The sequence below is a fragment of the Squalius cephalus genome (assembly GCF_949319135.1).
Source record: "Squalius cephalus genome assembly, chromosome: 1".
Lineage (NCBI taxonomy): Eukaryota > Metazoa > Chordata > Actinopteri > Cypriniformes > Leuciscidae > Squalius > Squalius cephalus.
Window position 1 is genome coordinate 36,856,758 of NC_137122.1, and position 25,194 is coordinate 36,881,951.

General features: G+C 37.9%; 1 protein-coding gene across 4 annotated transcripts in view; it reads left to right on the top strand.

The window, feature by feature from the left end:
- Window positions 1–25,194, top strand: part of septin9a (septin 9a) — a 105,911-nt gene that overhangs the window by 3,982 nt on the left and 76,735 nt on the right. The window contains exon 2 of one of the 4 annotated variants that reach the window (XM_079887891.1): window positions 4,913–4,996. In XM_079887891.1, coding sequence (XP_079744017.1) covers window positions 4,913–4,996 — 84 coding nt within the window. Of the gene's footprint in view, window positions 1–4,912; window positions 4,997–8,401; window positions 9,023–16,803; window positions 17,170–25,194 lie in introns of those variants that run through there. The other 3 variants (XM_079887892.1, XM_079887895.1, XM_079887893.1) reach the window with 3 other exon arrangements.

Below are 25,194 nucleotides of genomic sequence, written 5' to 3' on the forward strand. Positions count from 1 at the left end.
CTTAGTACTGAGTGTGCACATGTAACACGCCCTAAGCACTTGAGGTAAATCAGTAACTCACAATGAAAAGTAATCAAACACTAACACAAGACTCCACTAGACATGTTCATGCATACAGGGCGTACATCACACAGATCATTTATTAATTATGACACACTGTCAGCTCTTTCTGCAACAGTTTAATGCTTGGATGAACTTATGATTCCTGTTATGAGTCATTTTGTACCTCCATTTTGTTTATTGGACACGGTTAAGTGTGAAGATCATCGGCAAAAACGTAATTTTATGTTGGATTGAATGCAATACTTCCATGTGGAATTCTGTAAGGTTTCATGCAAAAAAAATGTCTCCCATGTCTCATCTGGAAGTGAATAATTTTGAGCGGATGAATGAATCTCTTTGTTAATCCTTTATTTTGGATCATTGCCCAACAGAGATTACTGAGGCAATAGAGACTCTGCACTATAGCACATATTTTTATCCGTTTCTGGCTCCTTTTCCTTCACTGCCTCCCTCCCCTTTCCTGACCTGCCCTGTCATCACAGTCGAGCTGACAGGTGAGTCAGCGGCAACACGAATCTCCCGTAAAATTAACCCAGGCTTTGAAATTCCTCTCCTCTTCAGAGGTATGTCGACTTGGAAGGTTGATCACAGTCATTTTCAGGACCATGTCACACATTTCACATGTGCTAGAATGTTTCTTTTGACAGCACTTGAGTTGACACTGAAACTGACAGATGGTTTGGTCTTTCCCTACCTCCTCCATGTCTCACTGCTTCTGTCTCTGTCACTCAGGACTGTTAGCTTAGTGATTGAATGCGGACACAGGAATGTCGTGGATTGATAATGGCCACTTTATCTTGCAGGGTGTGTATGGCTAAGAATCAGGAGAGTGGAGTTAAAGATTGCCTACAGTCACTGTCACATGTCCTGCAAGGCTACGGATTTCTGCTAGCATATAGAACTGCAAAAAATAATGATTGTATCCAAACTAAACTTCCCTTGTCTGTCACTGGTCAAAGACATAAAACCGCCCCAAACTCTCAACACTGGTTGAGCCGTTGTTGCTACGTCAGGCTGGTCTGGCTGTTTAAAAACAGAGTGACGTTTTGATAGCACCACATATTTACAGTGATTACATTTTTCAGGGGAATCAACTACAGTTTGTTTTATTTATACAATAATTGTGGGATGGATGAATTTTTTAACAGAAAGAAATTACACACCTAAAGTCACTGTGAAATCAAAATTGACAACTCCTATTTTTATGGAATATTGACGCAATTATTATGAATGACTTTTCCATGTAAAACATTTTTTTAAATTCATGTAGACTACCCTTGTAATCTTTAATCAAAATAACTTCCCTTCCCTCTTCCAGCAACATCTCTTCTCTTCTCTGATGACGTGTTTACTGGCACGAGGGTGGGGCAACCTGTCACTCACATGACATCACAGCAATAGCAAAACCACAACCATCCATCAATCCAACCATTTCACCATTTCCTCACAATAGGGAAGAAAATGAAATCGCAACTTCCGCTTCATGCCGACTTTAAGCTTTAAAGCTTAGATTAAACATCTCTAAGCTGCTCACATTGTATTTATAGCAATTTCGTCCTGTTCTTTCTTGATGTGTCTGGTTTAATTAGAATACTGGTCTATAGAGGAAAATTAAAGGCATGGTTTTGTTTTAGCTTGTTTTTAAACTTGAAGTGGTTATGTTTTCTTCCATATTCTTTATGGTTGTGATATAGGATGTCTAAACATGTGCAATGTTTGAAACATGTAATCATAATGATAGTGATTTCAAAATTAAACTATTATTTCCCTTTATATAGGGTTTCACCCAATTATTATTTTTTTGAATGGCAGCAATATATATATATATATATATATATATATATATATATTATATAAATTATAGTTGTAGTTGTAGGCCATAATGCAACACAACCCACATTTGAGCGTATGTATGTGGCAATGCTGGCCTGTTTAGTCATGTCCCATGCAATGTTATGCGAAGGGACCCCTCATATTTACACAGAAAACAACCCAAATGATCTCACCCTTTCTTATCTCTGTAGTGTGTCAATAAAACTGAGGACATTTTCAGCCACTTCATAACATTTGAATTTTGCCAGCTTTTCACAGAACTCACTCTGACGGAATGACATACATTGTACCTGTACATAGTTCTTGTCACCCAGCCTTTTTACCTCCATTGTTTGAATATTTCCTGTACTTTGTGGCCTATTGCATTTCAACACCATTATGCTTTTATCTTTAGACTTGCTGAGTAGGGTCTCAGAGGGCTTGATGGGAAAAACAGTTGTAATAATAATTTTGACTAAATTTAGTAAAAAAAATTTTTTTTTACAAATTTTGTAATAAACATGTATTTGTATAGCATTTTTCATACATGAAAACATAAAACACTTACAACTTCACACCATATTTTTTTAAAAATATGAATGCTAGTTGCCTCTTTCACTTCATTTGGTAGACAATTCCACATTTTTAGAGCTTAATGGCTAACAGAAGTACCACCAGATATTTTATGATTTACTGTATAATGTGCCAGAAGATTAGCGCTAGAGGATGGTATAAACTACGATTTGGAACGTATCTCGACAGACAGTCTGAAATGTATAAAGGTGCCAGATTATGCAGTGTTTTACAAACCAATAAAAGAACCTTAAAGTCAATCCTTTGATGAATTGGTAACCAATGTAATTCCATTAAAACCGGTGTAATATGCTCTCTCCTTTTTAATTTCATTAGTACTCTGGCTGCTGCATTTTGTATCAATTGGAACTTCGCTATAGAACCCTTAGGCAAGCCAGTATGCATAGCATTACAATAATCACGATGAGAAAAGATAAAAGCATAAATGAGTTTCTTAGCATCATCCAGAAATAAAAAAGGATGAATATTAGCAATATTTCTCAGATGATAAAAGCACTTTTTGTCACTTGATGAAAATGAGACTTAAAACTCAGGTCACAGCCCAAAATGACTCACAGGTTCTTTACTTATTAGATTGTATATTTTTATGTTAATTTTGTTCATGTATGTGAAAAAAAAAAAAAAAAAAAAAAAGAATTACTAAATCATTACATTATCTAAAAATAAATAAAAGTATAGACAGCTTGAGTTTATAATGCACAAATAACCAAAAGATCAGGTGATGCATGACTGTCTCTGGGCTTGACTTGTTTAGTCTGAACCAGTGACGTAGTGGTGGATAATAGTATGAGGGCACTGTTTTTCTGAAGAAGTCTATTTTTATCTGTTAGACTTGCACAAGAGTGATGTGTTATTAAAGCTAATGACCCTATCTCTACTTTTGCATTTTGTTATATCTGTTGATTTTTTTTATTGGTGCCAGATCATTTAACCACAAAGCCAACAGACAGATTAATCTGCAGGAAGAGCAAACTGACTCAGAGACTCATCAGAGTTTCAGGAAAGAGTCTCTGGGGATTTGCGTGAAACAATAAATAAACCTGCACATCTGAAAGGAAACAAATGAATGCCTTGTCACCTGTTTTGCAGAATAATTGGTATGCGTGTAGGAACTGGCGTAGAGTGGTTTCATTGTTTCCTATGTTAGCGGCACACAGGATATTCACTTATCAACACGTCTTAGCTTCTTTTTTTTTTTTTTGTCACAAACTTCTTAGAATCAGCTAAAAAATCTGACCTGAACTTATTCACACATAGATTGTGGTATCTCTCAGTGATACATTCAGTGGAAATAGCCAGTTGCGTCAAACCCTTTCAACCCTTTACGAAAACAGTTTTTTTGAAGTTCAACTTTTTTTGAACCTAACTAAAGACCTGTGTTTTTTACTTGTATCATTTTTTTTTTTTTGCATAGTTCTCATTACAATTACTGTAACATAATGCGTTTTATTACAGCCATCATAAATTAAAGTGATTGTAACAAATGCTACCACAATTACAGTAATGAGAACAAGACTCTTATGCATTACGGTTATAAGAATTAGGAGCTAAAATGTACTTATCATGAAAGTAAACAAGTTTTATTTCATTATTTATTTTGATTTTGAGGTTAAATATCATCTGGACGTGTTGGCCCACTTATGGAAAGGCATGATCACATGTACAGCATGACCTACATTACAGTTCAAACCTGTGCAAACGAGTTTGGCCTTTACAGTTTGACCTTTTGAGTCATCTCTGTATCTCACTGGCGTGAGTTATAAACACTGTCACACTGCAAAACTCATATTGAATCTTTTTTTTTGTAAGATGTCTGATACTTCACCATGTCTGATAAGTCACCATGAAATCAAAATTGACAATTCTATTTGTTTTTTCTATGGGATATTGCTAAATTTACTGTAAATGATTTATCCGTGGACATCATGTTTTGTAATTCATGTGCCCTCATAATATTTCATGAAAATAACTTCCCCTGCCTCTTGCAGCAACATCTCTTCTCTTCTCTGATGACGTGTTTACTGGCGTGAGGGCGGGACAACCTGTCACTCACATGACATCACAGCAATTGCAAACCACAACCATCCAATTAATTCTGATGGACAAAATCAAGTCCATAATCTACTTTTTTTCGTGTTCGAGAAGCTGTTTCACTTGAATATCAGTCATAGGAAAAGACTATCACAACTTCCGTTTCATGCTGACTTCAATCCTGCCGAATCCTATTGCCAGCCTAGATTTCAAAAGACAGCAAAAAATCTGTTTCAAAATTTCAAAATCCGTCTCTGTGTTTGTGACCCATCTGACTTTATTTTACAGACACATGCCGTTAATTGAGTGGGCCAAGCTTCAATGCTCTGATGTTTTTTCACAACACACTATATCCTTCCTCCTAAGCAGGTCATTCTGATACTTGTTTCTATTATGTCTTCTGTGCTGACAGGCATTGCAAGGTCCACCAGTGGCAGGCTGAGGAGGCCAGAGAGAGGAGAGGCAACAAGTCCTACTGGTACTGGTACTGGTAAGTGTTCACATTCACACATGGGTTTGCTGTTGTTGATTATAGTGATGATACACTATAAGTAGTTTCACCAAAAAATGGGCCACAGATCTGATCTGATCTGTGGACAGGAGGAAAAAAAACCTGTTAAATGCAAATAATAAAATGCAACTATACAATTATGTATAGTAAAATGTGTTAGCTTTTAAAAGGAGGAGGAACCTCTGTTGTTGATGATGTCAAATGCCGTGCGTCCAATCAAACTGTAAGAGTACATTGGAAGAAGCAGCTAAATCAGGCAGATGCCAACCATGGACAAACCTATCCAAGAAAAAAATCGGATCCAGACTACATTTGATATGGGTTTGCAGCAAGAATAAATATGGTTTGCGCATTATGCTGATCACAGTTTGTTTAATGTGGTGAATTATCGGCTGATGAACATCTTTAAAACTATTAAAATGTAAAAGATGTTTGAAAGCCAATTTGTTCATATTATGTTAGTTATTCATTCAAAATAAAATATATTAGATAATAGATATATTAATACTACTAATAATATTTTGTATTATTAGTTTTATTATTATTACTGCACACTACATACAAAATAAAGTGTATGTATGCGTTGGTAAAAGGATCCACTGCATTGGACATTAGGATTTGAATTATGATTGACAATGCTTGTATCTTAAAAACACAGCTGTTCATGGAGTGCTCAGAGATAGACTACAGTTAATGGAAATCTGTCATGACTCGTAAGGCATTTAGTTTGTGTCACGTGTTCATGTGTTCCGATTCATGTGTGTATTCTGTTCTAGCGTTTTGCTGTCTGTGTGTTAATTAGCTCTCCATTTCCTGCCTGTTTGTCTCCTTGGTTACAGATTTGATTAGAGTCCTTAGTTCAGGTGTCTTGTTTGCTAGTCTCATTAGTTCCTCTGTTTGTGGTGTACTTAAGCCCTGTGTTTAGTCCTGTCTAGTTGTCTGTCTATGTTGCTATATTGTTCTGTTTGTGTTTTTGAAGTTCTCATTTGAAAGCCACCAGTGATTGAACGATAAACAATTTTTGGAACCATGGTGGATTTCAAATTGACGTCCAGTGTAATATGGATCTTGAAGCAAAACCAGTAGAGAATCAGTGTTTTAGAGTCATAGGCTACTGATCTAAATTAATGATAAATAGACCTAAATGTGTTTTTGTAAAGTGTAATTGAGTTTTTAAATGTGTGTGTGTGCCCATGTTTGGGGGGTAGTGGTTAAAGCAGCTGTATATTTGGTTTGTTTTCTTTGTAAGAAGGTTATATATATATATATATATTTAGAGAAGGAGAAAACCACATAGAGCGTTTGTTGTGCATCTATTGCCATGTCTCAGGAAGCGTTCTCTCGCCTGTGTGTGTATGTGTTATCTCACCACTGAAGCATCCTCTCTCAGCGGGAAACGCAGGCTGCTTTTGCAAAGTCAGCACGTCTGCATATGGGGGCTGGTTGAAGATCCAGAGATCTGCCTGACAGACTTCACGAACAAAACATACACATAAACACATGCTCATGAATGACGCACACAAGAGAAAGAATGCTAATTAAAGCAAATTCTGTTTGTGTGCAGTCCAGGCAGTCGCAAATTTCAAACCTGTTTTACTCTTACATAAAACTTAAAACAGATTTCTCCAAACTGTGTATGTGTGGTTACAGGTAGCCTATGTGCATGTGCTTGTTTTTTTTTTTTTTTTTTTTTTTTTGGGGGTGGGGGCGGTGCTAATGTGTGTCAGCCATCAGAAAACATAACAAATAACTTTTTAGAGAAGCATAAAAATAACTGTAATACTAATAAAAAAAATCAGTCTTATTTAAGTTATAAGTTTTTGTTATTTTAATGTAGTGTCAAGTTTGCTTTTTTCCTAATTATGTAAGTGTGAAGTTGTAACGCTTCTTTTATATATATATATATATATATATATATATATATATATATATATATATATATATATATATATAATTGAGAATATACAATAAAGTTAAAATATATAGCCTAGAAGTATTGCCTTTTGGTCACTAACTTGCTGTGGAAAATGTCAACATGTTTTGTCTTCATGCTTTGCACTTAACAAACATGACATGTTGTTGATTAGAAAGTATATCCTGGCGTCACCGAGTCTGAACGTCTACTTAAAACAGGAGACATTTGGCTACTGATGTGTGTGTATAAGATGCCAGAAGTCCTTGAAACTGTATTTAAAGCACACACTGTGCTAAACATCTTTGACCGTATTGAGTTCTTAATAATAATAATAACAATAATTCTTATCATTATTATTTTAAGCCATAGAGCTTATATTTTGGCGGAAAGACCATAAACCACTAAAGTGTACGAACGCCTCTCATCCACTGGCATCCATTAAAAAATGATTCCTCCCCAGATTGGCGTGACTATATATAATTAAATCACAGCCTTTGCAATTTGATAATCACACCAACTGGCAAGTAAAACTGTTTAATATACTAGCCATCTCCAATTTTTACTTGCATTTGGTGCTTGGCAAGTGTTCATTGGCTGAGATGGGTGTCCTGCACACAGTGTTGCTAGCTCTTGAAGTGCTGTCAGATGCAATCCATGCATGAAATATCTGAAAATACAGCATTTTGCAGTTTGTTTAGTATTTGTTTAAAGGCCCTTTCATGATTCACATGGGTCATACTTCTTAGGTCGGAAATGACGGAAATCCATATAAAAACATAATTATTCATAACTATTACTTTCAGTTATTTACTAATCAAGCCCAGTGATCACTTTTCTGAGTATTTTAAACAGCATTATCAATCTGCTAGCTCTTCTGAGTGGACTGGAGTGTGTTGTATGTTGCTAGCAAAGCCTGTTGCTATGGTAATACTATGACACAACCTCTCTTTGAGGGCTGAAATGTCATGTGTTTGGGAATTTAAGGCTGTGAGTTTGGCAGTGGGTGTAGATCTGAATACTCTCATAGAGGCAGTATTGTTCCTGTGTTAAGAGGCCTTCAGGGAGAATGCTTTACAAATCACTACTTTACAAAGTACCAGGCTACAAGTGCAAGACATCTGTCAACTTATAACATATTGGCGTTTGCTATCTTTTCTTTATTATATGCATCAGTATGAATATTATTGATAAATAGGTCATTTAATTAGAGTACACTATCTATGTATTTATGCAATGAGTCAAGGGAGCCTGATCTTGGTTGGTGTATTTCTTCACAAGTATTTAGGCTCGTCTCCCAGCTGCTTGCTTTGCCAGATGACCCTGCAACCCCCCAGAAAGGAAAGCCAAAGGTCATTCCCACTTCCTGAACAAAGACACATCATCCTGACTCCAAATGCATTCAAACAGAGGTCTGCATTTGCTCTCGTTGAGCAACACAAAGAAAAACGAAGGAATCTGCGTTGTGTGTCTTGGCTGTACTTGAAATTAGGAGCGGCAGGCAGCGCATGAAACTGTTTGTCTACGGTCTGAGTCAGTGTTCAGAAGTTTGTTTTCGATCACAGGGGTGTGATGTTGGTCACGTCTATCTCCTCGACCTTTCTCTCGTGACTCACCAGAGCCCTGAGGAAAATCAGAGGGCAGTCCAGGATTCCTCAAGCCGCTGAGAGAAGATATTTTGGGACGAAATACTCATATCACATGGCCTTGGGTTTCCATCTTGTACACAATGCTGCCTCAGTGTCAGAGGACGCAGAGAGAGAGAGAGACGGACACATAAGAGAGGACAGTAAAAGCAAAAAAGCAAGAACGCTCCATATGATCAGCACATGGGCATGCCGTAATTCTGCATCCGCTCATTATTACGGCACACGGAAGACATTAAACCAAGAAGATTGGAGTAGAGTTAAAGAGAGAGGAGGAGAGAGAGAGAGGGAGGGAAAAGCCAAAAGAGAGCGAGGGAAAGCAAACAAGGAGGAGAAAGTGTTGGTGCGCTGGGAGAGAAACAGGAAGTCCAACAAAAAAAGGTTGGAGGAGAGACAGGCTACATGTGGCAGAGGAGGGTGTGCGCTTAGCCATGGAGGGAGACAAAATCGCAGGTAAGAGACCGGCACGCCACCTTTGGGACACGACCCAAAGAGATTCTCACATGCTGAAGTCTGTTTTCCGCTCTTTTCCATTGCTCTGTAAGATTTTTATGGCAGTGGTCCTGTGTTTGTTGCTTTAGCAGGGATCTGTCACTTATGGAGACTTTGCTTCTTCACACATTTTGTAGTTAAAATTGGATTCATCTCGCTTCTTTTTTTACTTTTTTTTTTTTTTTACCAGACATAGCATTTACGCTATACCACTTTTGTCCCTGGAGGCGATGGTGCTGCAGAGCAATGTGCGTTTGTAAGGTTTTCCATTGACAGGGCTGGATTTTCCATAGGCTTTGACTGGAAGAGGGAACCCGCTCATCAGGCTTTGACAACAGCCAATAAAGAGAGCTGTGTGTGTGGATGAAACTCTCTGTATCAGTGCTGTGGTGTGCTCTGCACTGTCAGCACACAGGCTTTTTGTAAATGTGCCAAGGACTCTAAGAGAGGTTCTGGTGGGTAGAGAAAAAAAACAGCACTGTGCAGCACACGCAAAAGTTAATACAGTATATAATACCGGCCTTTATCCTTTATCTAAGTTGACACACCTGGTGCCCTGAATGAGAGCCAGAGCCAGGATAAATATATGAGGAATGACCCTTATGATCTCCGTGATCTCACAGCGCAAGTCCCAGATCACTTCTGAGATAGTTAGACATCAGTCCAGGTGGGTCTATAATGGATTTGGCAGAAACTGGGAAAGAGAAAAGCCACAAATCGGCATGATCTTAATGTGGGTATGTGAAATGTAGTTCTAGCACACATCGCTAGTTGCATAGACATAGAAATGTACATTAATAATGTATTAACAGCATCAAAAACATATGCATTTTACATTTATGCATTTTAGCAGATGCTTATATCTGAAGAGAGATACAAAACAGGAACTAAGCAATTAGTCACAGAGCTAACAATATTCATAGTGTACAATGCCAGTTTTTTTTTTTAGAAAGCTAGACTATGAAGAAAGCTAGAGCAGAGGTGAAATGCAATGAAGAAAATAATTTTGTGTGTTTGTATGTAAGTGCCTTGAAATAGTAAGTGTTTGCGAATGAAATGTGTCTTTAGCTGCTTTTTGAAAGTTGTGCTGATCAGACAGAGGTTGGCAGATCATTGCACCAGAGGGGAAGAGAGAGGGTGAAGGTTTTGGGGAGCGACTTAATGACTTGTTGTGAAGGAACTTGGGTTTAATGGGTTTAATACTGTAGGTCGATTTGAGATTTTATCAATGAGATTAAATATGTCTAACTGCATCCCTTTTTGAAGGATTAAACTCTTTTCAAAAGATTCTGTCACTATACCCAAGCCTAAACTTTAAAATATTGAATGAAAGTGTCTTAACAATAATTTTATCTTGTTTGCCTTTTGTTTTGTCTTTGGAGATTTACTGCTAAAAATTATTAACACACCATAAAATCATCATTAATGTAATTTTTACAGAAACCATACTTGAGTATATTTATATAATATTGTGACTAAAATGATAGTGACTATACGTTTATCTGCATATTATATTTTGTTGTCAAGTTGTGGTAATCATATGGTACTTTTTGTTGAGAGAGAGAGAGAGAGAGAGAGAGAGAGAGAGACTAAGAGTGATGAAAAACAGGAAGGGGTAAATGTGCAGTATGTGTAATAGGTCACACTGTTTTAGGGTCTTCGGTCACATCAAAATTTCACAACCCATGTTTTTGTCCTCTGGAATTTTTGGTGAATGATTGACAGTACCCACAACCTTTTTTTCCAGGCTATATTCTGTTACTTCAGACTGTAGTTTCATTTTCATTTGTGTCAAATGAAATAAGATGTCTACACTGACCATGACTTGTGATGATGGCAAGTGAGGACTATAATATAATATATTTACAACTGTCCGATTAACCATAATGCAGTGTTCTCACAGAACTTAACAGTAAAAAATTCCTTAAATACATGTCCAAACTCGAGCCACTTCCTCAAATCTAAAAAAAAAAAAAAAAAGTCTTCAACCCACTGTTTTACAAATTTTAACTTCATCATGCTTCATTCAGCTAAGCTTTATGACTTCCTCTCTTTTATATTTTACTCGTGAAAGATAAAAGAAATGATAGAATGAGAATAGAAAACAAAAGGCATTGGACAATTCAGAATGGCACGGTTCATAAGTCATTCATAAGTCATACAAACAATGAAATATGACGATGTGATTGATCCTTTCGAGGGATGGTATCAGGTCTAGTCTTGTCCAGAAACTGTAACTCTTGCTGTATTTAGACTCACTAAACATGTTCTCTGTGACTCTTAAGTCTATATAGAGGAGGATAAAAAAAACTGTTATTGTGTCAAGAAATGTAGTTTTAAGAGTTTTTCAGGCGAGAATGTAGTTGTTTAAAGCTCAAATCTGTGGTTTACTTTTGAAATATAGCGCCTATTTCAAAATTTGATCTGCCGTTTTCAGAGTTGTGAGATCCAGTCGATCTCCGGGCACTCATGTACACCGCCTGGAACAGCCTTACCTTAGTTAGTCCTTCTGATGTTTGCCGCTGGCTCTGATGTCTACCATTTACCATTTATGGATTTACCAGCAGTACGCCTCCTCCTCCTGGAGCAAGAGGAGCGTTCCCTCATGGACCACACAAGGGATTTTCAGGGCCTGCCGTGCTTTACTCACTAACCCGACCGCTCCCTCTGTGTGTTCCACTGACGCCTGCCCAGAGATGGTCCTTGAGGGACTTTTGTGAATTACGTGGAGTGGGTGCTCTTGCACTCATTTTGTATGGAAGCCCATTTCCACCACATAAAACAAAATCATCTTTTTTAATCATAATTATGACAAAGTCGAAATTCCGATTCGTTTGTCATAATTATGACAGTCAAAATTAAGATAATCGAAATTATGACATGGTCATAATTAGAATTGAGATTAAAAAGTCAGAATTATGTCTTTCTATTTGATAATTTTGACTTTTTATGTCATAATTAGGATTTGCCAAAGTATGATTTTTTTCCCCTTATGCAGCTGAAATGGGCTTCCATATTTTTAAGTTTGAATATTTTTATTATTTATTAAATCGTTAGCCTCATAGCATAATTGCCTAAGTCATTTTGTTTTAAATATAACTTAGGCAATTATGCTATGTGGCTAACGAAATTCAGTTCCCCTGCTCTAAAGGAGGACATCATATCCTGTTGCCCATATTCGTTGGGCTATAGTGCATTACCGCACCTTTAAGATAAACACATCGCACTTGGTACAGTCAGGTGCTGACCCTGAATTTGAATAGCATATTGCAGATTATATATTACTACATCAATATATAATATCCTTTAATCTTATTATTTATTAACTGACGAATCTAAATATACCAAGGGTGTTTAAATCCTTGTGGATTAACAGCGTCTCTTGTCTGTCAACATCAGCTAAAAGAGCAGAGTTGTCACCAGGGCCTCAGATGTATAAAACACCATGTACTTTATAAAACTCCTTCACAAAAGGCCAAAACAAGATGAGACAGTGAAACTTGTAAATGAAAGCAAAAAGACCCTTCAGCAGGACCCCTTTGGTGTGTGCACGTTTAAAGCGGAAACAGCCTTCCTGTTGACATGCAAACAATATCTTGTGAAGGTAGGGCATAAAAAGCTTTGGGGTGTGAAGTGAGCTGTTAAACTGAAGTGCTAACAGTTTTTTTTTTGTTGTTTTTGTTTTTGAGGGGGTCGTGTTTGCACCATTAGTACCTGTGATGACTGGTTCAAATTGTGATGCATAATAGTAATAATAATAAGAATTATTATAATAACTACATTTTTAGTAAATGGTAAAATAGTATTTAAATACTTTTTTTATACATGCAGCACACACATGTGGTTTACGGCAACTCTCCATATAGGCATAATGGTTTATTCTGTACAAACTGTATATTCTCCTTTATCTCCTTACACTAACCTTACCCCTAAACCTACCCATCACACAAAACTTTCTGCATTTTGTGAATTTCAATAAACACCTTTTAGTATGTTTTTTTAAAGCCATTTGGTTTATGAGAACACAGGAAGTGTGGACACAGGACATGCTGATGTTGTCATACCCATGTCATTATACACATTTGTGTCATAAACCACATATACAGTACAACACACACACACACACACACACACACACAAACGCACACACACACACACACACACACACACACACACACACACACACACACACACACACACACACACACACACACACACACACACACACACACACACACTCGTTTGTTTTATTTCTCATATCTTTTTAGATAACGGTATCAATCTCAGGCAGGTTTGTTAAATAGTTTCCCAGGTCTTCTTAGGTCAATGGAAAACCTACTTAAAGAGGTTGTTCCACATTATTAAGTAATGCCTTGTACAAATACCCACACTTTGCACTTGACCAATTGTCTACTTGCATGACGTATTTCCTCTATTTGGCCCAAGTGTTCAAGTAGGCATAAAGACTGCAAGTGTGTGTATAACTTTTGATTAGGCTACTCGATGGGACACACTTATAGTCTTGCAAAATATGCAAGTGTTTACAGAGCTTTTATTTGTTATATTTTCAATACTTTGCATTTTAAAATAAACTTCTACATGTCTGTTCAGTAGTCGCTATGTATCTAACAGAAGACACAAATTAAAAATTGTGGTGCTTCTAATTAAGACAAAACAGTTGCCAATGTTGTACAAAATAGGCCTACACATATACCATATTTGCACCAATAAAATGTGCAATACTTTATGTTTTTACTACATAATTATATGTAGCTGTCTAATTAATTTAATTCATGTTTTACTCCACATCTCGCGATTTCGGTATCCCGAACATAATGCATGATGGGATACGCTTAGCCACACTTAGATAGTGTGGGTTTAGTGTGCATTAAGGGCACTGCACTTTGGCATTTTTAAGACATGGGACTTGCGCACTTACTTCCTGACACGTGCTAGTGCTCTCAAGTGGCCAAGACCGCAAGTGTGGGTATTTGGACAAGGCATAAGTCACAGTTTTCATGCAATATGAAGAGGAAGAAAGATCTTTCTGAAGATAAAAAGCATGAAATTGTGCAATGTCTTGCAAAAGGCATGAAAACAACTAATATTTTTACGAAAACTGAATAGAGATTGTTGAACTGTCAAAAGATTTGTGAGTGATTTAGAGCATAGAGGAAGGCCCTGTCCCAAATGGCACACTTCATATGCACTTTAGGTCTTGTGGACTTACAATGGCTGCCGCGTGCGCATGTCCGTTAAGTCCATGAGACCGTAGGGTGTCCCATTTGTTATTTTAGGTTTCAGACCTTTGCGGTCGATATGCGCCCATTTGAAATTAAACTTAAACAATTGACTTATTTATCTACACCAGCTTCCCTTGTGGTGCACAAAAGGCAATGCAAGAACTGAGTGGACAGTGGACTATATTGTATGGACTATACATACAATAACATCAAATTATATAAATCTACATATCTATAAATCTAATTATATATATATAAGTTTACATTTCCAAACATTCTTTTTGCCATTAATTGTAATAATCCAGTGAGATTTGTGTATGCACAAGGAGTCTGACAACAGCCGGTATGATCTGATCTCACCATCATCGAGTCCGTCTGTGATTACATGAAGAAACAGAAAAAACTGAGGCAAACTAAATCCAGAAGAACTGCGGGAACGTCTCCAAGATGCTTGAAGAAACCTTCCTGCAAAGCTACAGTACTGTGAAAAGTACTGGCACTTGTGTTAAAATGCTGTAAAGTGAGAATGCTTTCAAAAATAAAATAACAAATTGAATTTATTTATGATTTAACTTCTATTAACTAATTCAAATCAATATTTGGTGTAATAACCCTTTGCGTTTAAAACGGCTTTTGTCCAGGTACACTTGCGCATAGTTTTTCAGGTAGCTTTGCAGGAAGGTTTCTTCAAGCATCTTGGAGACGTTACCGCAGTTCTTCTGGATTAGAAGAAGCACTATTGGCCAGCCGCTCCTGTGAACTCCCTTACGGTCTGGGTGTAAGAGACCCTCTCCTGAAGTTCTGCTGCTGCTGGAGGGTGTTATGGGGTCCTGGGAGACGACGGCAGTGCAGATAGCCTGATTGGTAATCTAAAGGCAGTGTGTAAACATGCAGAGGCTCAGGGAGGAGGAAAAGGACACCGAAGCTCTACTTTGCTTCTAAAATCAGAGTTCAACAGATAATTTATAGGCCTACACATCAGGAGAATTAGCAACAGAGATGCATCATCACATGCCACTTACAGGTCCCACCTAAATGGAAGCTAATACTGAAGTGATTGTTTACATTTTCCAGTGTCAGGGATATCTCTCTCTGTGGTATGTGAAATGAGTTATGGCTTCAGACAGAACGTGTTTACAGAAGCCTCTCTCAGCCTGGTACAGCTCTCCATAATATAACAAGTGAGATCTCACCATCTGAGAAAGAAATTACGCAAGTGTTAATTATTTCATTTCAGTTTTTGCATACAAGAGGTGCTAGAATTCAGAATTCATATTTTGTGTGTTATAGCGACATCTAGTGGTTAAAGGCTACTGCTCTTTTTAATTTTATGAAAGACCAATTCTGGGAATTTTTGAGTGTATGATGGTGTGTGAATGTTGTATAGAGTTGTGTATGTCACAGATGACTTACTGATATCAAAAAATACTTATTATTTAGCTACAAATAGGAAATAAATGAATGATTACAGAAGTGAAATTGTTAAATCCGAAATATAACTTCAGAACTTCAGGAGAAAATGAATTATGCTCACTTCTGAGTAGTCTTTCTGAATAATAAGCAAATGAGCTAGGACTTATGGGGTGTAAAAGTACTTCATTAAATTAATATTCATGAGTCAGGCTGACAACCATGTTCCCCCTGAAACCTTTCAGATTGTTTCTATACATTTAACAGGATCTCGTCATCTTTTCCCCTAACGGATTTGTGTGTGGTGTGTATATGGTGTGTTTGCAAGTCTGTATACAGAAGGCCTGGTGTTTGCATTAGACATGCCTGAAGAGCTGTGAAATCTGCTGTATGATTAGTCACATACAGCTTGACTTTCCTGTTTTTGTAGGCTCTGGCCCATGACACTTCAGGCCTCAGTGCAACATCATGCAACCACCATCTAGTGTTTACCATTAGCCAGAGAGATTTTCTTCTGGGAGACGCAAAAAACCCAACAAACCAGTCATATAGCGCCATATCTGCAGTTAGCAGATTGAATCTGTAAACAAAACCAGCTCTTCAACTCGGTAGCCAGTGCACAAACAGAGCCGTTGATGTCTGGATGAAATGAAAACGTGTGCCGGTGGTTCAGAAGAAGGTGTGGGCAGAAATGCAGCCCTGATGGAGTCCGAACTAAAGATGAGGTCACTGATTTATGACACCCTGTGGCCTCAACTGGTCCTCCTCTCTGTTATACGAGGAGCGCTGATGGCCTCTGGCAATAGATGTGTGCTCAAATTCAGGAAACTACTGGGGAAGCCGCAAGCGCAGACGTGCTCTCCTCAGGGATTCTGATGAAATATGTACCGCTGCTGCCCTCCACTTCTCGCACGTACCGTGCTCTTCCAACCACGTTACACAATCTGAATGAGTCTAATATAAAAATACTCAAGGTATCTCTTTTACAATTTCAAAAGAGCCTCATTTCAGGGTGTACGGGGGCGTGTTGGAAAGTTCAATTTGAGCATTCACTCAAATAACTCACGTTAGAAGCCAAGCAACTCGGTCAGAGTGAGAGAGGGAGGAGAGAGGGCAGGAATGAGAGAGTGAAAGAGAGCGAGAGGGGGTGGGGGGTTGTCATCAGTTTCTCATTCTGAGGTCTGCTGCGTTCAGAGAGCTGGAGGAAGTGGGAAAAACTTAGTTGGTCCTTTAAGAAAGTCGTGGGCTTGGATCTGGGGACCGCTCTGACTGCTTTCTCTTTTTTCCTCCCCCCGTTACCTCCTAATTTGGGATTTGTTTGGGAGCTGGAGAGCACAAAGTCTGTGAGAGTTTCGCCTTACTGGGAAAGGTTGCTTTGATCCCGCAGATTCAGCTTCAAAATGTCTGATTCCACTGTCAATCCGCATTTGGAGGGAATAATCTCAGACTTTGAAGGTTTGTGTTCATTTTTTTTATAGGATTCTCTCACATTTTAAAAAGAAACATTTAGTTTTAAAGTACAAATCATTGATCAGATACAATTGAAATAGTTATTACTTTTAATTGTTAATATAAAGTGAAGCTGGAGTCTCTGTTTCTATATCTTCCTTGTGCTGGAGTCTCTCTGTTGTCTATAGCTGAGTGTGCCGTGGATGTGTCACACAGGTCATGTGGCCGTCTACAGCTCTGTGTGTATTTGTCATACACAGTATGTGCTATTCACTCTTTTCTGTGTGCTGTACACACAAACAGTCATGCATGACAGGAAACGTCCTCACTGCACTAACACGAAAGCAACACTAACCATCACTGACTGCGACCATGAGGATCACACCTGGCTGCCGTACGTTCGTCCTGCACACCTCCTTGAGATTCACGTCTCTCTCTTTCATTTTTTTCATTGCTGTGCTCCTGGCATTGATTTGCTCTGTCATCCCCCCTTCCCCCTTTCCTCTCGCTTTTCCTCTCTCAACACCTCTCATCCAGCTGCGAGAGACCCTGACAAACGCACACGCCTCTAATAGACAAGACGTATTCCCACCTGTCTGGCTTTTTCAGTGTCATCACTTATTGAGTCACGGAATGCTTTTTGAGACAAACATCGGGAGGTTAGAGGACGAGGAATGGCATGCGGGTGAGGGCAGGGTGGTCTTCATAAGTAAGCTGATGACCTGGGTCACCCGGATGAGAGGCTTTAGCTGTGCACCTGGCTGCTACTTCATGGATATACCACTTTGTCTCAGACAAAAAGAGATGCTTTTGTCCAACAGAGTGAATGGATGAGAGGCTGACAGAAAAAGAGGCAGACAGTGTGCTCTGGCTTTGAGCTAAAACTTACAGACTCACAGAAAGCGCTGAATTCTGCGGGTGCCGAAAATGGAGGGTTTGCCAGACATCGAGTTCTCAATTTAGATGCGTGTTTACAAACCTTGTGTGTTTTTGACAAAGCCAGACATTTGACTAAACTGCAAAAGGTCTGGTCCACATTGCAGATTATTGTGGCCTAGAACCGTGTGGAGTATTCTGGGAGATACTAATAAGCCATTAAATATTTTCATGTTATGGCTGATAACAATAAATTATGTTTTATTAACAAAGTTCGGGAGGAGCACGTTCAGATAATTAACCTAAATTAACACAAGAGGAGCACACTCAGTTAATCAACCAATTGCCAAATAAGAGGTATATATACAGCAGACTTACCTCCGTTCATTGACAGTTTAACAGCATCCCTCCACCACCCCATCTCCTCACTTCTATACTCTTACTACTTCTGCTTACTACTACTTCTAGTCCATAACATTGTTTTATACTGTACAATACGATATTCATTTTGAGATTTGTTAAAGATTAAATTGAACAGAGTTAATAAATAATTAGTGTTTTTAAAGATTAATTTAAAAGAGAGTGTTAGATGACGGCAAAGGTAATCTAAATGTACAAATAGTGAGCATGAACAATTAAATACTATTTAGAACAGTATGATAAGTTTAAAAACAAGTTAACATTGGTACTAATATATTGTGAATCTCTAATAATATGTAAAGCGACCAACCACAGTTTATTTTGTTTTTATGTGCCGTTAAGGGGCGAAGTTATCTGAAATAGACTGGTATGAAAAAATTACAGAAAAAATTGGAATAGAAACAAGTAAAAAACAAATGTAAAAAAAAGGTACAAATTTGCTATTAAGAAAAAAAGTAAAAATTGCTTCTAAGCCAGCAAACCGGATTAGAGCTTTATAAAACTAGAAAGTATTTTCCTGTTTTGTGTGCGGTATGCAACAGACTGTCAGCGGACTCTGAGCTGAGACTAAACCAATTCAGACACATTCATTCAATTCAGTGTCATTCATAGGTAAACACTGGAGCGAGAGTGCTTGGATGATTGATAGAAACATATTTGTTCATTTGTTTGTTCCCAGACTATGACAATTCTAGACCAGCCCAAGTATTTATGTGTCTCTAAATGAATCCTGCCGGATTGCAGAGTGCTCTGGATGACCTAAATTGGCAGCTTTTGGTCATTTTAGTGACACATGACAACTATTTCAGACTGGGACTCGTTACATTGCTAACAAATTAGACATCAGCACAGGAAAAGCACTCACATTATACTGCGACCAAACCACTTTCATGTTGTTGCATGTAAAGCTAAATGTTGTATCTAAATTCATCATCAGGCGTTGCTATTTGCAGAACGTAAAGGCAGAACTGACCACAGTATAAAGAGAAGTATGCACTTTATAGTGTGGTTCTGTGCAACGTTACTTCAGGGTTGGAAAAGCGTCTCGCTGCTATATTAACAAAGACCATTAGCTTCAGTTAGTGACTAGTGAATAAACAAGCAAATGCTTTTCAATTCTATGGTAACTTTCAAGGGAAATCTGTTCAGTATAGTTAAAAAAACAAAAACATTTAGACCAGCATGAATTTCCTGATGACCTAGCATAGTTTTCTAAACTTAGAAAAACTTAGAACACACTTGTCAACCAACATGTTCTTCTTGTTAAAAATAGCTCTCTTGAAATGTCTTGCTAGCTAAGAATCCTAGTTGGAAACCTGTGCACTGCATATGCTACACTAGCAATGCTAGTCTTCTTAGCGGGTTAGCGGCTCCCAGAGCAATTCAATGAGATGCTATCTGCTAGCAGTGTCTCCTGCTAATGACATCACATCACTTACAGCCTAATGCTGTTTTCACTCTTTCAGAGAAGGCCTGAGGTTGGGAACGAAGCAATAAATGACTTCCCTTTATTCAGTGCTGGCATCCGCACATGGAAATGGGCTTAATAAATGAAGCTCATAACTTATGAAATTCATAGCTCTACTTTTGAAGTGAAAACATATTGATATACTCCCTGGAAACGTGCTATGTGCATGTGTTATGGTGAGCACCGAGCAGTCACATGACTGAATTTGATGGCTATCTGTAACTGAGAGGATATTAAAAGTTCTCATTTATAAAACATCATACCCTCTAGCTTATCATAATATACCTGAAGTTAACCATTGCTAAGCTGCAGTATGGGAATGGGTGATTGTTACGAGCATTGGTTTACCTTGGTTTAACACAAAAAGTTTTTGCACAGAGCTGGTTAAGACTGGTTTAAATGCACTGTCTCAAAAACATTGTATGATCATTTCAAGTAGACGTGTGGGGTATTAACAGTCTGGTGAGGGAGTTAAAATAGAGACAGGTGAGGTTTAAAATATGGAGAAAAGAGAGGTGCATGAGAGAGACAGTATACCGATAACAGTTGTGGTATGTTCATACCTTTTTCCCCAGTATTGCGATTCCTCCTCATCCCAGACTAAAATTAATGTTTGAGCTGTTTTAACTGGAAGCAACTTGCATTGACATATCTTAAAATATGTCTCTGCCATTGTTTTGTCTCAAGATGAACACCAGTAAAGTTTTTTCTAGGGCATGTTTATTAAAGCTACTTAAATGTCCTAATTGAACTAAGGCATAATCCTGGCTTAATCTAAGCCATGTCTGTGAAACCAGGCCTAGGTGTTGCATTAGTCAATTTATCGACTTGCTGATTACCCAGTTGGAATAAAAAGTTAAATTTTGTTGCTGGTTTTAGCTGGTCTAAACTGGTCAATAGCTGATTAACCAGAAATGTTTCAGTTACTCACCCTCCTGTCATTCCAAAACCGTTATGACTTTCTTTATTCTGTGGAAAATAAATATTTTGAAGAATGTTAATTCGATTTTGGTGCCCGTTGACTTTTATTGTATGGACATCAACATTGAGACATTTATCAAAATACTTTCTTATATGCACAGAGGAACATGACAACATATTTGGGTGAACTTTCCAGTTGGGTAATCAACTAGTCGTGAATCACATTACTTCAGTTCTACATCTCCATCAACTGTTGTATGTCACACTGTAGCTGCATTGCTATAGTTTTGCACAGTTACCTGTAACCTGGAATTAAGTGAAAAGTGAAAAGAGCATCACATTATAGGAAAACTATAGGAAAACACCCTAAAACTAATCAACTGTTACCAGGAGGCTTGAAACCGTTATCGAGTGGGACATGATTGTCTTTTGCACCATGTTGAATCTGGCAATGGAGATACGGAGACGTTTGTTTCCCACCTGCATCATCTCTGTTAACAGAGCATTGGACTTGCCAGAAACAGAAAAGACTGTTGAACCTCAACCTGTAAATAGTTGGCTATTTTTTGGACAAATAATTGATGATACATACAACCAAACACAAACTCTTGCTTCCATAGATGTGCATATGTTTGAGCATAGGGTTTTGTGAGAGCAGTCGCATCTGTGTGCGTTTGTATGTACTTGTTTACTCAAAGCTGCAGCTGTGTGTACTGTGGGAGAGAGAGAGAGGGCTCTTATGTGTTTTTGTGCTGCCCATTTCCCACCACAGCCCGAGGCTGCGTCACACAGCTCCCAACTCTCGCAGATCAGCAAGGCCAAACATATCATTACAGCAGAATTACACTATCTGTTTGTATCCTTTTGTTTTTGTCGGCACATATCTCAAACACCTCTGATTCTCTGACAGTATGGGGTTGAGCTGCTAAGTCTTTTTTTCTGGTTGGGAAGATGTGATTGTGATAATGACAGATTGTTCTTTAGATTACAGTTGAACTGTACTAATTTCTGGACCAAATATAGCTATCAAATTACCCACTTTCATTTTAGTTAGTGCCGCTTGCTATAAGGCAAGCATCACTATTGCAATTCATACTTTGGAGCGAAACTTGAGGAGACACAGGCTCTTGCTTTTTGATCAGACTTATGATTTTTGTCTGCTAAATATTAAAATGGACAAACATATCAGAGATTTAAAAATGCTCAAGCTCTATAAAGCAGGATGGATTCTGATGGGCTGTCAATGTTTTTATTGTTCATCAGCTAAAAAAAATTCCAATGATATTGTTCCTCTGTGCTGCTATCAGTACAGTTGTGGTGTGGACTTTCCTGTCCACAGCTTTCCTGTAGCTCAAACAGTAGAGCATTGGCGCTTGCAACACCAAGGTCATGGGTTCGATTCCCAGGGAAAGCAAGAACTGATAAGAATGTAAATGTGTACCTTGAAATGCAATGTAAGTTGCTTAGGTTAAAAGTGTGTGCCAAATGTGTAAAATGGACTGCTGTTCTTCTAAATTTAAAAGTTTAAAACTATATCTTTAACTTTATCATTACAGTTATCGCCCATGTGAACAAGCCATAAACCCTACATAACATAAAGATTTGTATTAAAACTTGTACTAAAACAGTAAACAACCACCTTTAACCCATAACATACTAGCATCTTCCTAGCAACTGCATAGCAATGGGCTAAATCAGGGTTAGGCAAGTTCGGTCCTAAAGAGCCGCTGTCCTGCAGAGTTTAGCTCCAACCCAACTGAACAAGCTAATCAGTGTCTTCAGGATTACTAAGGCTACAGGTAGGCGAGGGTTTATTTCAGGGTTGGAGCTAAACTCTGCAAGACAGTGGCTCTTTAGGACCGAACTTGCTATTTAGAACATCTTAGCAATTGTATAGAAATGCACTAATGATGATTTAGAACAACTGCATATAGCAACCATCAAGACGATAAGGAAAGAAAGTCCACTGTTTATATTACACATGGGAATGAGTATTGCACAGACAAGCACAGAAAGTGTATATGAAAATCTTCAGAAAATTTAAAAATCTGTTCACCTTTACAGGAATGGATTTTTCTTAAATGTATTTGATGCAGGCATTTCAGTGCGTTTTGTGATTTGGATCTTTTGGATGCTCTAAATAGTTTCTGAAACCACAGATAGACTGAGGTTTATTTTTCAAAGTCAGACACCATTGGAGCTCTCATCAAACATGTCTAGCCAGCTTACCCTGTCAAAAATACACATGAACCACATTGAGAAGAGGATTCTTATGTAAGAGATCATGTGCTTGGTTTGGCTGTAGTGGACTGTATGGTTTTTATACTGTACTTTATGCAGTCTAAAAGTGCAGAGCGATGATAATGGACTACACAATAACATCTGTCTGTAATCATTCACTTCCTGCCTGTGCATGAAAAGGTTGTTTGAGGACAGAACGTAAGATCGATTAATCCTGTTGTATATCAAACTATAATGATTCATATGTGTATACTTCTATATAGCATGCTGTGCCAAGCATATTACTGCCTGGACTAAAAGGAACAAGACTGACAATATATCTTCCTGTTTAACACCCATTCACAATCATACACTGAATCATTATCCTGGCCCAGGGAGTTTGTTTGTTTGTTTGTTTGTGTGTGCGTGTGTGTGTGTGTGTGTGTGTGTGGACTGCTACTAAAGTTGTGTTGTTTGTATCTGGCACCATTTTAATCCAGGCTCACTTTGAAATGACAGGAAATTACATCATTAGGTCATAGCTTTAAAGAAAGCCCCCTCTGAAGATGAGACATGAGAAAATGGTCATTCTGTCCTCTGACTCATGAGAAAAAGTAAACCAGTTCAAAACAACTGTATGTTATGAGCCTGAATGTATCACATATCCAATCAAAACACCAGTGGTGTAAGGAAAAAAAAAAACTTTCAAAAATGAATCATATGCCTGGCAGGCCTCATTTCCATCAAAGTGCAAGGGAGGTACTGTAAAACAGGACCATCAGCTTCCATCCTGTCCTGCTGACCGGAGGTCATTTTTCCTTTGTGTTGGAAGAAACTGGATCCATGTCCACTGGGTTCAACAAGTCCTTTTGTGTTATGATAAGCATGCCACCAAAAAGCATGACGTAAAATGCTTTATAATTCACCTGTATAAGACATTTTTTTAAGTTCAAAATTCATATCATATTTATATTTTATTTTATTTCAGATTCATTTCAATGAAAGAAAATTATTTTTAATTTTTTTAGTTAACAATAACAACACTGCTGTGAATTAAGAAAATCCTGAGCCTAAGTCTGTTGCATGTTCAAGTTTTCAAGATGGTTTAAGAATTGAATTAGCCATAGCATAGGATATGCAGGTATACTCTTGATTTTCATATTTTTTTTCCCACAGCTGGCTGCATATCTGATCGTGCACAAACAGCTATCGTTTATTTCTCATGAATATGGCTGCCAAATAGAACTTCAAACACTGATCCTCTCCCCCACTTAACTTAGATCCAGCTATGAATTTGATGCCTTGAAGTTTGTATAACTCAAAAAGCAAGAATCGCAAAGGCCCTTTTGCATCCACCCAGCACTGACTACAGAAAAACAAAACTTGCTAAACATTGATTTCAGAGTAGCTTCAGTTCAGAGAGATGCCAACAAAAGGTTACAGTAGTCAGTAGTCACTGTCAGTCATGAAATAGTCGCTGAGCTTCAAAACCATGTGTAAAAATGAGATGCTATTAAGAGCAATGCCAAGCAGCCATGCCATTCTACAAAAAAGACAGAGGGATGTGTGGATTAATGTTTGTACAGACCAACTGGATGGGATAGCAACCACTTACTTAGAAATTCAACAACAGAAACTGCTGTTGGTCATTACTACTGCTGTGTCTGTGCATGACTCAAGTGTCTAGAAATTTTCTGGGGATTACTACAGACAAATGTACTGAGCGACCAAGCATGCCATTGTGTGTCTGTTTCTGTAAAGCACCACATTGCAGATAATTGAACAATCCAATCTTAAGGCTCTCCAGCTCCAGTTTCAGAAACTCATCAATGTTTGCACTCTTAGCTAAAGGAAAACTTTTTGTCTTGATGCAATGTCAAAAATCTCTCTGTAGTGTCAGAAATTAACCAGGGCTTAGGACAAAAATGATACAAAAATATGTAATGGCAATAAATATACAGTGAATTATATGTTTTATATGTTTTTATTATATGTTATGTTTTCTATCAATTATATATCAGATTTATATATTTAGCTTTCCATGAACCGGACATTTCTTTGATTATATTGTATTATTATTTGAGTTTGGATAGGTTTTGCTACTCTGCAGACACCATAGTGACCTA